Source organism: Nasonia vitripennis, chromosome 5 (genome assembly GCF_009193385.2).
Source record: "Nasonia vitripennis strain AsymCx chromosome 5, Nvit_psr_1.1, whole genome shotgun sequence".
Taxonomy (NCBI): domain Eukaryota; kingdom Metazoa; phylum Arthropoda; class Insecta; order Hymenoptera; family Pteromalidae; genus Nasonia; species Nasonia vitripennis.
In genome coordinates this window covers 16,432,101-16,447,481 of record NC_045761.1, presented here as the reverse complement: position 1 = coordinate 16,447,481, position 15,381 = coordinate 16,432,101, and the positions used below count along the sequence as shown (strand labels likewise).

The window sequence follows — 15,381 nt, the reverse complement described above, 5'->3', positions numbered from 1 at the left end:
GAACGAATCCATAACACACGCCGGCGCAGTAGGTAGTGAGAGAGCACTGGCCGAGCCGGTCTGTTGCCCAACATCAGCTGCTCTCTCTCTCTCTCTCTCTCTCTCTCTCTCTCTCTCTCTCTCTCTGTTTCCGCGATAAAAGCAGAGTGTCTTTATCGACTGGCTGAGAGGTTAGGGTTTTCAGTTTCCTGTACGTTTTTCGGGCTTATCGCGTCGACTGCTATCGTTTGCTCCTGTTTTGGAGTTTTTGCCGACGAGGCGGACATGCGGGCTGTGAATTCACTCTGCTGCGCAGCTGCTGACATTTCGCTTTGCTTCTGCTGTAGGCGAACAATCTATGCTAAGGACACGAATAATTGCGGCATTTGTGAATCAATAGCACTCAAATTAGCCACGCATTACTGTACAGTAAGTTTGCAGAACTGTATTTACCCATGATGATTCAGCGAAAGAAAGGATATCCATAACCAGTCGATATTTTCAACGTTGAAGTATCGTATAGTCGATGTCGACGCAAGATCAATTATTCAAAGCAACTTTTTTTCCTGGATAATAAACGCCAGCTCAAGTATAGCCACCGACAAAAAAAGCCAGCGAGCAACTAGTAGTCGCGGTGAGCGCTTGTGTCAAGTTCAATCTAAATGCTAAAGAAACGTGCGCGAGAGCGAAACACAGTGTCCGCACAATAGAGCCCTCGCGAGCACCCACACACACTTACATTGTAGCATAGACTATAGGCACCAACACGCGGACATTCCACGCGAGCGAAATCGAACGACTTACGGCTTGTCTGGCTGAGACCTGCGTGCTCTCTGCTCGGCCTTCTGAATCTCCTCGGCGCGGGTGACGCTCTTGGTCCTCCTCTGCCGAACTCCCGAGCCCTCGTGCTCGTTCCCCGTCATCTCTGCCGAAGGCTCTTCTGTCTTTCCTGCGAACACTCGAGCCGATTCACACACGCGCAATACACAACTCCCCGTGCGTATATGCTGAGTGCTGGCACTGAACGGCCGGGAGTTGCGGCTACTACTGTGCGCTGCACGCGCTTTCTAGGTTAGGAATCATCGAGAGCGCGCGCGAGAGTCGAGACTCGAGAGGCGAGTGAGACGAAGTGCGGACGTGTGTGCGCGGCACGTATATCAATATCACACACGAGGAGGCGCTTCGGTATGCGTGTGGCGCGCTTGATCATTGATGAGGCTTTGAATTATGTACGCGTCGCGCGGCGCGCGCGAGAGAGAGGAATAGATGGTGTTTTTCTTGAACCAACAAAAAATATTGGACACGCTGCGCTTTTCGCTATTTGCTTGTTTACGCGGGTGCTTGTTCTTGATTGTGTACTTTGATCGCGAAAATGAATATGCAAACGATAGCGAGTTGCTTAGTTTATTCAAAATCGCTACTCTTGTTTCAATCTCAAGTACGTGAAAATATAGTTTAGTGTAGATTATTGTTTAAAATACTTTCCCTGGAATGTCTAGCTAACGTTCCCGATGATAATTCTTTCCAAGCATTTCCAAACTCCTATACACACTTCAATATCGAAAAGCGCAACGCGAGGCACTCTTATCTCCACGAGAATTATCACAAATTGTCACAAATTATCACAAATTATCACAAAAATTCCGTGCATCGGAGCGTAAATTGAAAGTTTATTAATAGCCGCTTCATTATAACCGCTCGTCTGTCGCGCGACAACCGCACCAAAGTACACCGCGCAACCGAGTCGATAACCGCACACCACTGCATGTAGCAGTTAAAGCCTCGTCATCTTCGAGCGCAGTCTCGCGAGCCGCAAATAATCTCATCAAAGTATTCTAGTCGATAATATATAGACGAGTTTCTTCGAAGAGCAAACGATCATGGCGCGCATATCTCGCCGACCCCCCATCGATCTCAATATACGCGCACAAGCTATACATACACGCGCGCGCGTATAGTAGCCCCTTGCTGTCGGATTAATTAACGGTATGTCGAGAGGCACGCTCGCGATTGCATAATCGCGCAGTCGGAATAGCATACGCGGCAACACGAGCCTCGGATTCCCGCTCCCGGCCGTTCGCGTAACATTCTCAAAATGTCAGGATCGCACGCGCACCTGTGATGCGGCGATGCTATACTGCTGCACACACAGATACACTATACCGATATGCACCAGCGGGCAATAATGGTCTCGCGACGAGGGAGTACATTACACACACTGGACAGTAGCGCGAGATCGACTGAGCGCCAGTTTTTCTGCCGGCGAGCCGAACTGCAGGTTTGACAGATAAGGACGCGGCGAATGGCGCTCGATCACGCGATGGATACGCTTTATGTGTGCGCGAGATATCTCCAGCGGACCTTTGGTAGCCTGAACTTTGTATTATTAAGTTCGAATCTCTCCGGCGGCATTGCGTAATTGCAGCCGGCGTCGCGTCGCCTCGTTGCGCGAACGATCATGTCTTTTATCGATACATGCGAGCGAGGTGCAAGCACGCGCGGTATTTTCCATACGAAAAATCTCGCGCGCGGATGCTGCGTATTTCGCAGAGTCCTCTCGCGCGTATGTCACGCGGTCAGCCCGAGGCTGCTGGCAGATTTTTCGCGTCGATCGATATGGGTGAAAAGTATTTTAGCGATTTTGGGTGCTCGATGAATTCGCGCGGAGGTCGAAGAATTTTCGAAATTGTAGCGATGCGCGATCTTTCGAGTCGCATTGTTGTTCGATCAGGAGTTGGATACTTATTAGAATATTGAATATTTGGCCGAGTTGATGTGCGGATTTTAACAGGCTTCTTTTAATATGTAGTATGAATACGAGGAAACACCTACGGAAGTTAAGCACACTCAAAAGTCCAAAAGTAACTTATAAGCTCCATTTTTTGCAATGTAATGAGATACCTAGACCGAGAAGGCAGTTTTCAACTCTCAGAAGAATATTATTTAAATGCTAGGTTCTTTTTCTTATGATTCAAAATATGTTGATGAAACCTTATATGAGTCATTCTACGAAAAGTCGGACACTTTCCTGTCGAAAAATTGAGCTCTTGCAATTTTGAGGGCACAGGAACAAGACCAAGTTTTTACATGCGTTTGGGCAGACAATATATAAAAAACATACGAGTGCCACCTCCAAACCCTATGCCAACAAAAAGTTACGGGCCAATTACTAATTACCAAAAATAGCCTTTATTGCGCCTCGGGTAATTAATTACCTGGCCGAGTAATCGTTATTTTTTCGGCATTAATGAACAGCGGAGCCCGAGATCTTGAATTAAAAAAAAAATCGTTGAAAACGACCGTCTCTATCGAAAGTTACAAGCAATTTAAAATAGTATTTACTATAAAAGTAGTCGAAAAAGTGAAAATTCTGGTGATTCAGGCATTTTTCCCTATTTTCGACAATTTTTACCCTTACTAAATTGCTCGCCACTTTTGATAGGGTCGGTCGTTTTCAACGATTTTTTTTTAATTCAAGATCTCGAAGTGCTACTCATGTTTTTTACATATTGTATGCCCAAGCGCATGTAAAAAACTTAGTCTAGTTCGTGTGCCCTCAAAATTGCAAGAGCTCAATTGTTCGACAGAAAAGTGTCGGACTTTTCGTAGAATGACTCATATGTGCAAATCCAGAAAAAATCGGACACTTTTGGGGGTCTGAGTTAACGAAATTGAAAATTGGGGGCACACCTCCCAGACCAACTTTTTTAGGTTCCTTGGGCCACCCAGAACCCGTGAAACCTCGGGTTCCCGCGATTACGAAATACTTATTTTTTTGCCGGGCACTTTAAATTCTCTTATATACTACCCCGCAAAAAAGTTTGGCAAGCGATCGGCTATGCACGCGCGCATTCTCTCACTTCAGACGGCCCAAAGAACCAAAAAAAGTTGGTCTGGTAGGTGTGCCCTTAATTTGAAATTTTCAACTTCCAACCCCCAGTTGTTCTGTTACAATGCCGCTACCCTAAGCGGGTCTTGGGCGTTGTCGTCCAGATCGGACGGGTGGGTGCCTATCATCACTACACAGCGCGTCCTTAGGTTGCGGATAGAGGAACAGCCCCTGAGAAAGAGGTTAGCTGCGAATAAATTGAATAAGCAGCCGCGGACAGCCGATAGGAACAGGCGTGGGTGTGATGAGCCCACACTGTCGAACGCATTCATCTAGAAACACTACGCAAGCACCACAACAACAACACTTCACATTAACTCTTATCTCTCAATCTATCTCTTTCATCACACATTACAAAAATGGGCAAAAATCGTGCTGCTGAGGAGGATGCGGGAGCGATGACAACTGCCCCGAAAGGGGATGTGTAGAATGATTCGTCACCTGGTCTTACGCGGTAACGATGCCAGCGAAGGCGCGCTGCCTTGCAGGGGGGCGTTAGGATGCGAGAATGAAACCGTAGTGTGTCTGACGACGAATTGACACTGTCCTCGTCAAAGTCGGAAAGCTCTCATACTTAGTTCTAGAGAGGTATGGGGGTTATCACCTCTAGAACGGTGGACTCACCTGCGATCGGAACAGGATCCGAAGCGCGCGGGTTTAACATAACATCATGGCTCAAAAAAATCAAATCCGAACCAAAAGGGACTTAAGGGTCGGAACTTGGAATGTTCGCAGTCTATACAGAGCAGGTGCGTTTAAAGAACTCGTAAAGGAAGCTGATACAAAAATCTACAGCAGCGTACTGTAATGTAGCTAAAACGTACGATGTTTATTTCTATTCGGGAAGTAAATAAATATGTTTGCTTAAAAATGAAAATAATGAAAAATGAGGGCACGGAAAACTTGGAGGTCTATAATATAGACTATTCTCGAAAGATGAAACCAGCAGGTTTGATGCTTCCATCAGAAGTGAAATACAGTACAATAATTACTTTTATTAGACCCATCCATTGTTAATTTGCTATAAACAATTATATTGGAATGAGTATTGCACTTAAAATGCTACACTTTTGCTCTTTCAAAAATTACAAGCGTTTGTCACGTGAGCATATGATACTCATCTTCGTAAACATGCGTGTTTTCATGCATGTGTTCAAATTTTGCTAGTCAAAATATCACAAAAATACATGTGGTAAATCAACACGTGTTCTCATAAATTACTTTGCCAACAAAAACGTCAAATAAAAGAGGAATACAAAATTTGAAAATCCAAAAATGTTTATGTTTCAGCGTCGGCGACGGCCAAATTAATCGTAGCTTATCAATATTTCATCCGAAAAGACAAAAATGCGCTCATCACGACAGTCAGAAAAAGGACTCCCTTTGCAGCGTATACTCCCCAGCGCAGCCGGCAATTTTCGCTTTCATTTCCAACTCAAACACACATATATTCATATATGCACACAGAGCCCGACAGAGAGAGAGAGAGAGAGAGAGAGAGCCGATACGTCGCACGGGGCAAAGCCCAACTCCGCTGCAGCACGTAAGCGCGTCGTTCGTGATTTATCTCGTTCAAAGGATTTCTGCCGTTGCACACACAAACACCACAGCGGCGGCTTCGGCGTCCTTGATTCGGCGCGTTTCATTTAGCGCCAGAGACAGCAAAGTATCGACAGCTGAAACTCGCCCGAGGCTGCTGCCGAGAGAAACAGGGGCGCGCGCGCGCGCGCGGCTGCTACAGCAGTGCCACACTAAAACTTGATACTTGTATTAGAGGGCGCGAGCAGGATATTACATGCCAGTTTATAACGGGCGAATTTCGTGATGTACTAGCTGCAGCGTGTTTGCCACGATAAATCCACGGAGGCCCTGCTAATGAATTGTTCCTCGCTTACAAGTCGCAAGCCCCCATTAATTTTTCTTAAACCAATTTTATGCATAGCTCTTTGAGGTAGCTTTCCATCATCGTTATATACCTCAACGTGGAAAAATAGGCGTATAGCAGTCACGGACGGAAGATGGAAAGCAAAGTCTAATAAAACACACTCGGCTAGGGTAAAACGAGTAAAGTTCGCACGCGCGACATCACCCTAGCGACGCAGGGTCCGGTCGTTAAACCGCTGCTTTTATTAACGATGCGACGCTTGCGCGCGTTATCGACGATGTTCGATGGGCTTTACGATCCGAGGCCACTAAACTTCCTCCAGCGTAATAGGCATGCAACGAGCTCGGCCTATCGTCGAACTATACCTTTTCCTCCTGCCGCGCGTCGGCTTTATCAAAAATCGCGATGGGATTTTCATATACCTGGAGAGGAGCAAGGCAAGCACGATCGCACTCCCGGATGACCGATATACGTGATGCGATCCCTTTTACAACCCTCGGCTTGCAACGAGCTTGCTATAGAGAAATGCTTGAATTTTCGAAAAAAAGTCTTGCAGTAGCTCTGGGTTTTATTCGTAAATCATTCAATTTATGAAATATTCTAAACGCGATTCTACAAATCAATGTAAATTCTTAGGTAATACACTAATACACTACTCAGAAATTGACCTCTTACTGAGACAAACAATTAAATGTCCTCGAAGACCAGAATAGGAAACAGGCATGATATTGAAATCACTATTGATTTTATTTCCCTTTGTAGATGACAGCTAAGTAAAGTGATTTGTAGTGAAATTTTATTCATTTAACGTGCGTTTCTACTATATTTTGAATATTTAATTTAAAGTTTAGTCATATTCAAACATAGTGCCATTTGGACCACGCATACAAAATTAACGTGATTGGCTACAAAATCAAAATGTTGGCGTTTACTTGGTACAATACATATGCATGAGTCTAGCGTCTAAGGATGATAACCCTCATATACCTTCCTAAAACTAAGTATGAAAGCTTTCCGACTCTGACGAGGACTCAGTCAACTCGTCGTCAGACACACCCGGTTTATTTTTTGAGAAATGCATATGCGTTCCTTTTGTTATCGAAGTGAAAAACTTTGGCATTGTAATGTATTCGAAATTAACTTAGAAGCCGCACGTAATTTATGTAAATCGCACACTATATGGGAAACTCTACGAGAAAAATGCTCTTTTCTGTTGCAGAAACCGAAAAAGAAAAATGTTGGGGCACGCGCGCCCGCAATTTTTTTTTTCTTATTGTACATGTTTAAAACAATGCAAAACCACGTTTCAACACCGATAAAGTACCTTGTGACACTGTTTTCTAGGCCCCACAAATTCGTTGAAAAATAGCCATTGTTCAACGGCATGTACCTAATGCATAAGGGCGCAAACAAAAAATGTATATCGGTAGAATGAAAGGACAGGGAAAGAGCTTTAATTAGAAAAAAAAACTGCATTGAAAATGCTTGATTTGATCAAAAGTTATGCAAAATTAAAAATGCGGAAAATTGCAGGATTTTTCGGAATCAAAAAATTTGTTTCTTTTTTCATTATTATTCCGCATTTTCAATTGTGCGTAACTTTTGAGCAAATCAAGCATTTTCAACAATTTTTTTTTACTTGAAGCTCTTTTCCCGTTCTTTCATTCTACCGTAATATATTTTCTGGTTTGTGCTCTTATATGCATTAGATACATGCCGTTGAACAATGGCTATTTTTCAACGAATTTGAGCGGCCTAGAAAACAGTGTCACAAGGTACTTTATCGGTGTTGAAACGTGGTTTTGCATTGTTTTAAACATGTACAATAAGAAAAAAAAAATTGCGGGCGCGTGGCCAAACATTTTTCTTTTTCGGTTTCTGCAACCAGAAAAGAGCATTTTTTACGTAGAATTCCCTATATACGGTTTAAGTATTGTAAATTAAAAATAGTGTTATAGCTAAATCTGATTTTAATCGTAAACTTGCAAATTATTAAAATGAGACCCTGCTCCCCAACTCTCCCGTACGGCTGAGGTCAGCGTGTTTCACTGACTGTCCAGGCGCAAATGTTTGGTTGGATAATTAATAATGAATTGTACTTACTCGTTGTATTTTGGAAATGAGAATAATAGCAGCTGGTGACATCAGAAATAACTAAAAATGCGAAATTAAGATATCCAAAACGATTTTCCAAAACTCCTTATGATGAAATCCCTCTCGTGATTTTTGTGACTGGCAAACTCTTTTAATCGAATCGGTTTTTGGAAAAACAAATCAAAATCCCTGATAATTGACAGCAGAAGTGATATTAGCTGACTTTTTATTGAACTCAAAAACTACAAAATACTTTGAGAGATATAATTTACTTTAAGAAATCTCGGCATCTGTACTAATTGCCGATACACACTGGAATAAAGATTCGGTGGAGGCATCGCCAGAGAGAAAGCGTCACAGCTTTCTCCCACGCAGGGTGGTTACCTCTCCTCTCGTCACACTTCAGCTTAGCCTCTCTCTCTCTCTTGCTCATTAGGCCTTATGGGCCTACCCTATGGTCAGCGGCTAAGCTGCAGCGTCGGCTGTTTGTTTTGGCTTAGAGTTGCTTCGTCTGCAGGTTAAGTGTCGAAGTTTCTGAATCTTTCCTGCTGGCTTTGTTTGATTCTACGTAATATTTCTGAATATTTATCCAGAGAGCTATTATTTTTTAGTAGGTTGATTTATAAATTATAAAACTAAATATTGTAAAATATTTAATTTTCAAGAATGTTGTAAAGAATAATAGAAAATCCAATTATACGCTATCGTTTCCTCGTCATTAATTATTGTATATTATAAATTAACTATTTGTACTAGATAACGATGGAATCAAAATTGTTTACTAATTTTTTCTTGGTCAACTTCAAATGAATTTGTTAGTCAATTAATAATCATCTGAATAACACTTGCTTTTACGTCACTATTATTTCTCATCCAAGCTCGGACTCTCTTTCATATCAGCTCTGCTCCCTCCTCTGCTGGTTTTTTTACTCATTTGCTGGATGCATAAAATCATTCCTCTCAATTCACACAAAAATAGAAAATTTCGTCCATTGTCTTTAAGGCACTGAATATTCATAATTTTGTTTTTTAAATTTTGAGATGTTGAAATCATGAAAAACAAATGGTGGCTATTGTATATTGCAAAAACTTGAAAGTTGTGCAATACGCCAAGCACCTAGTAAAGAAACATAATAAACACAAGGATATAGCACCAATATGCAAAATGCCGAAAGGATCCGAACAAGGCCGCAAAGCAATTGGGAAATTAAGAAACAAAGGTTTAGCAGATTTCAACGAAACACGCGGGGAAAAAATTCCGCTAAGAAACCGGCTAGAGGAAAGAACAGATATAGTAAAATGTGAAATCTGCGATAGCTAGCTTCCGAAAAACTCTTTACGGCATTACAAAATAAACTGCATTAATGTATAATTGATAATATTTATTTATTCATCTATTAATTTATGTCACTCTAGAGTTGGTATTATTTACACTATTTTTTTTTTACATGGCATTTGGAACTCGAAAGTTCATCGCCTCATCTACGCAAGTCTTCCACGCTGCCCTATCTTGTGTCAACCCACCCAAGATGCACCTCTCCGATCGACACCCACCCGTCCTATTTCTACTAGATCCGCTTTTACGTTGTCCTTCCATCTACGTCTAGATCTACCTAGAGGTCGCGTTACCATCGGCCTGCCCTTCATGACACGCGCTGCCGTACGGTCGTCTCCCATTCTCGCTACGTGCCCTGCCCATCCCAATCTGCGCGATTTTATTATTCTGTTAATATTTGGTGACGCGTACAGATTGTGTAACTCATCATTGTGTAGTCTCCTCCATTCCCCGGTTTCCTCATCTTTCTGCGGCCCGTATATTTTTTGCAAGACTTTATTTTCAAATACCCTAAAACGGTTGTCCGCCTGCTTAGTGAGAGCCCACGTTTCGCACCCGTACAGAACCACCGGCAGTATTATTGTCCTGTATATTCTTATTTTAACGTTTTTAGACAACAGCCTCGACTTAAGTAATTTACTCACGGCGTAGAAGCAAGCATTACCCGAATGGAGTCTCCTATTTATTTCGACATTAATCTCGTTTCTATCATTTATGGTCGTACCCAGATACCTGAATTCGCTAACCTTTTCAAAAGTAAAATTCCCAACTCTGAGATCTTCCTCCCCTCTGCAGATGCCTAGCTTATCCACAATCATGTACTTTGTTTTTGATTCACTCACTTCTAACCCTGTATACTCCACCGCTTTTATGAGGATTTCCGCGTTTCTTGCTACCGTTTCCCTACAATCCCCCAGTATATCCAAATCATCTGCGTAGCCTAGTATCTGCGTTGTTCCATTAAGCGTTGCGCCCAGCTGGCTAACCTGCATTTTTCTAACGGCATACTCTAGCGTTAAGTTGAACAGCACCGTAGAGAGCCCATCCCCTTGTTTTAAACCATCGCGTATCATGAAGGGTTCTGATACATTACCGCCTACTCGGACCTTTCCCGTGCTTCCGTTCAGACATATTTGAATTAATCTCACGAGTTTTTTCGGTACACCGAGAAGTACTAGAATTTGATACATTGTGCTTCGCTTAATAGAGTCGTACGCTTTTTTAAAATCTATAAATAGTTGGTCTATGGTTTCGCAAAATTCCCACTTTTTCTCTAACAACTGTCTTATGGTAAACATTTGATCGCTCGTCGATCTGTTGCGCCGAAATTCGCACTGATAATCTCCTACTATATCTTCCGCGGATGGAGTGAGTCTAGCTTGTATTACGTTTGACAGAACTTTGTAGCACGTTGCTAAAAGTGAAATACCCCTATAGTTATTGCAGTCTGTCTTATCCCCCTTTTTAAAAATCGGTATAATGATAGATTCCTTCCAATTTTCGGGTATTGTTTCATTTTTCCAGATGGCACATACTAGTTTATAGATTTTGAAAGTGAGCTCGACGCCCCCATATTTGAGCAACTCAGCTGGTATAGAGTCATTTCCCGCGGCTTTGTTGTTTTTTTAGTTTTTTTAATCGCGGCCTCTACTTCTTGGTAGCTCGGTTCCTCCACGTGGGGTTCAGCAGTGTGAATTCCGTCCCCTAATTCTTCGCTATTTTCGTGCACGTTTAATAATTTATCGAAATAATTTTTCCACAGCGACAGTAATTCGTTGTCATTTGTTACAAGGTCCCCGTTTTCGTCCTTCATCAATTGCGCTCTACTCCTAAAACCCTTTCTGATGGCGTTAATCCCTCTGTACATTTCGCGGGGGTTATTTTCCTTACTGTTAGTTTCTATTCTCCTAATAAGATTCTTTTGATACTCCCGCTTCTTATTTCTGTAGATCGCGCTCGTCCGTTTCCTTACATTAGAATACTCTTCTACGGTCCTATCGCTTCTATTTTGTAAGCTATCTAATTGAGCCTTTTTGCGCCTTTCAAACCAGAGTTCGCACTCTTCGTCAAACCATGGTTTGCTCTTTGGCTTTTTCTTTTTACCCAGTACTTTGTTCGCGGCCTCTTTTACCGTTTTTTCGATGTCCCCCCATAAGCTATTCGGTTCGTCATTCCCCTCCGGCGATGTGTTTGCTTCTTCAAGTGCCTGAAACCTGTTATTAATTTCTATCTGGTACCTAATTCGCTCTGTTCTATCTCGTAGTTTCTCAATATCGAAGCTTTCTACCTTGTTTGCTCGCTTACTATTTTGATTCGCTACTAGTCTAGCTCTTAATTTGGCTACTACTAGGAAGTGGTCCGAGTCGCTATCTGCCCCTCTGTAAGCCCTTACGTCAAGAACATTAGTATGACGTCTTTTTTCAATGAGGAAATGATCAATTTGGTTCTGTGTGGCCCCGTCCGGCGATGTCCACGTTGCCTTGTGTATGTTCTTGTGCTTAAAACACGTAGTTTTGATTATAAGATCTTTTGCCGCCGCGAAATTTATGACCCTAATACCGTTATCATTGCTGGCTTCGTGCAGGCTTTCCTTACCTATAGTAGGCCTAAACATTTCCTCCCTACCTATTTTAGCATTGAAATCGCCTAATACTATTCTTGTGTCGTAAGACGCGAACTGGTCGATTACCTGCTCTAAAGTTTCGTAATAGAGATCCTTAGCTTCTTCTTCTTTGTCCTCCGTAGGACAGTGTACATTAATAATGTATATCTATACCATTCCCCTTCGATAATGATGTACGAGAGCCTATCATTGACAGATTTGAAACTTTTAACCGAATGTATGATGCTTTTGCTTACGAGAAATCCGGTGCCTAGAGATCCCCCACTCCCGGCCCCATACAGGTACGTGAAGTTACCCGATGCTAGTACTCCGCCATCTGGCCACCGCGATTCCTGTATTGCTACCAAATCTTGATTGTACCTATCAGCTTCCTTTACGAGTTCTTTAAACGCACCTGCGCTGTATAGACTGCGAACATTCCAAGTTCCGACCCTTAAGTCCCTTTTGGTTCGGATTTGATTTTTTTGAGCCATGATGTTATGTTAAACCCGCGCGCTTCGGATCCTGTTCCGATCGCAGGTGAGTCCACCGTTCTAGAGGCGATAACCCCCATACCTCTCTAGAACTAAGTATGAGAGCTTTCCGACTTTGACGAGGACAGTGTCAATTCGTCGTCAGACACACTACGGTTTCATTCTCGCATCCTAACGCCCCCCTGCAAGGCAGCGCGCCTTCGCTGGCATCGTTACCGCGTAAGACCAGGTGACGAATCATTCTACACATCCCCTTTCGGGGCAGTTGTCATCGCTCCCGCATCCTCCTCGGCAGCAGGATTTTTGCCCAGTTTGTAATGTGTGATGAAAGAGATAGATTGAGAGATAAGAGTTAATGTGAAGTGTTGTTGTTGTGGTGGTGCTTGCGTAGTGTTTCTAGATGAATGCGTTCGACAGTGTGGGCTCATCACATCCACGCCTGTTCCTATCAGCTGTCCGCGGCTGCTTATTCAATTTATTCGCAGCTAACCTCTTTCTTAGGGGCTGTTCCTCTATCCGCAACCTAAGGACGCGCTGTGTAATGGTGATAGGCACCCACCCGTCCGATCTGGACGACAACGCCCAAGACCCACTTAGGGTAGCGGCATTGTAATAGATTATTTACACTATAACGCACTTAATAGAAAGCATTCAATAGAAGATATTTAATAGAAGACATTTAATAGAATGGCGATCGGCCCAGGGTACTAGACTCGCCATTTCGCGATCCGCATTAAACTGGACCATGTATGGATTATTCAAAGAGAACCAAGGCAAGGCACTCAACTAGAGCGGTGGCGCTGAACTTTGTACAATAGTTTTAGTCGTCAGATTTATAAATCAACAGTCCATATGGATATCCACATGGATATCCATCTAGTTTTTTAAAAAGTTAAGACAGTTAAAAATTTTGTATGCGCCTGTTATGTATAGTTCATCTAACCATTAATGGAAGTACCATCCGGATGATAACACCTAAACTGGGATTGTGAGCTCGAAAATCTTAATTTTTTTAGCATTACAAAAAATGTCTTTAAAATAATTAAAAAGTGAAAATTTTGGAGCTCAAAATCACAGTTTAGGTGTTATCATCCGGATGGTACTTCCATTAATGGTTAGATGAACTATACATAACAGGCGCATAAAAAATGTTTAACTGTCTTGACTTTTTTAAAAAACTATATCCATATGGAATATCCACATGGAATCCATATGGAATCCACATGAATCCATATAGATATCCATATGGAAAATTCACCTGGATATCCAGGTATATATTTTCAACAGGGATAACACGTGCGTCTCCCCACTAACCTTACTTCTTATATATCTATCTCTTTCTCCCAACGATAACGGAAGAAAAAATACACTTAAAAGCACAGTTTCCACCAAAAAAATTAAAACTACAGCTATAACTCCTGTTGAACGCAGCAAAGAATATCGACAACGCAAAAAAGATGCTACTCAATCAAGTACTACCGTAAATTGCAAAAGTGGCGCTATACGCAGTAACGCTGAAAACTGCAGATAATATCGACACTGAAACAAATGACGCTCCAGAAACGAGTATTTCAGTCAATCGCAAAACAGATGCTCAACGCTCGAAGGAATACCAAATACAAAAAAAATCTTCTCAAGCAAGTGCAAGTGCCACCGAAATATCAAAACGGTAATTTATTCATACTCATTCAGTACCATAGTGACATACATTTTTAATAATATCTTTCATGATTTTTCGAAAACAGTAATGCTGAACGCTGCAGAGAATATCGACAACGAAAAAAACTAGTCAGAAATAGCTGAAATATGCTCGGCTCACTGCATTTTAGAAGATGATCAAATATGTATCATGTCGGATCATTACAGATATGATTTAATTTATCCATAGATCACTACTTGCATACACTGAGGTGGGAGCTCGAGATGACCATGAAATGCTACTGATTTTAGCAGGAAATTTCAATGTTAACTTTGCCGACGAAAGTGTACAACTATTAATTACATTTCGCAAAGATAAATTTAAGTTAGAAATGAATAATGATTCGTAACGATCAACTACTGAGTACAGCACAACATTAGATGTAATATTTTCGAGATTTTTATATAAGATAGATTTAAAAACATTCGTATCATATTTTAGTTACCATAAACTAATTGCTTCTTTTGTTGAATCAAAAAATGAACATGCCTGTGATTCTACTGTACGATAAATGAAGCTGTAAATATAGTTTGTACAAAATAAATTTCTATACAAATAACAATAAACATATTTTTATTATTTTACCTATTAAAAAAAAATTCCTATTCCATTTTCCATTTCTAGCGGCTGTCCCGGAGACAGCCACATATTTTATAAATATGTAATGCCGGATACATATATGGTGCTTCTAAGTATTGACAAATCTATTGCTTGATTCCATTTTTTTCCGACCGGTAAAAAAACTGGTACTCGACGCCCGCTTGTAGGTACGAAAAACGCGAAAATCGCAGTTTTACAAAAATAACAATACAAATGCATTCTATGCACCATCCTGAACATGGGGGAAATGTGTGGACACTAACGAACCATTGGCCAACTTTATCAGCAGCCTCATAGGTCATCTACACATTATGCTTTATAGCACAACAATGACACGTTTATTCATGCCTAACGAGAGTTGTCTAAAGTGAGAACTTTTCGCCCTTTAATCTTACATAAAGATAAACAAAGTTTAACATTTCACAGCATTCACACATCGCGGAAAAGCCAACGAAGTTAGAACCAAAAAAAGATAAACCAGCCAGACCACCTTCGGTTGCAACCATGCACGCACTCGACGTACAATTATTCTTTTGTGTCGCAACATCGATATTATCTGGGCTTTAATACATCAAATGTAGAAAACTCGTCGTTTTCTGTTGGCACGCTTTCACAAGGAGAGAGAGAGAGAGAGAGAGAGAGAGAGAGAGAGAGAGAGAGAGAGAGAGGGAGAGAGAGAGAGAGAGACAGACAGAGCTTACACATGGCGAAAAATAACGGTAAAATAGCCGGGAAAGGCAGAGCAGCGCGTTTCGTTTGAAAGAGAGGCAGCGAAAAGGCAGCGCAGTATAGCAGCAAAAAAG

The 15,381-nt window shown here is 41.8% G+C and overlaps 1 protein-coding gene and 1 long non-coding RNA gene across 2 annotated transcripts in view; one reads left to right on the top strand and one right to left on the bottom strand.

The window, feature by feature from the left end:
• The window catches only part of LOC100116518 (diacylglycerol O-acyltransferase 1), an 86,270-nt gene extending 84,076 nt beyond the window's left edge, over positions 1-2,194 (bottom strand). The window contains exon 1 of the mRNA XM_001600943.6: positions 784-2,194. Coding sequence (XP_001600993.2) covers positions 784-902 — 119 coding nt within the window. The 5' untranslated portion in view covers positions 903-2,194. The remainder of the gene's footprint in view (positions 1-783) is intronic.
• LOC116417757 lies at positions 295-14,544 on the top strand. The gene is made up of 3 exons (XR_004228019.2): positions 295-408; positions 13,711-13,948; positions 14,025-14,544. It is a non-coding gene; the product is annotated as an uncharacterized LOC116417757 (long non-coding RNA).
• Positions 14,545-15,381: the final 837 nt, after the last annotated feature.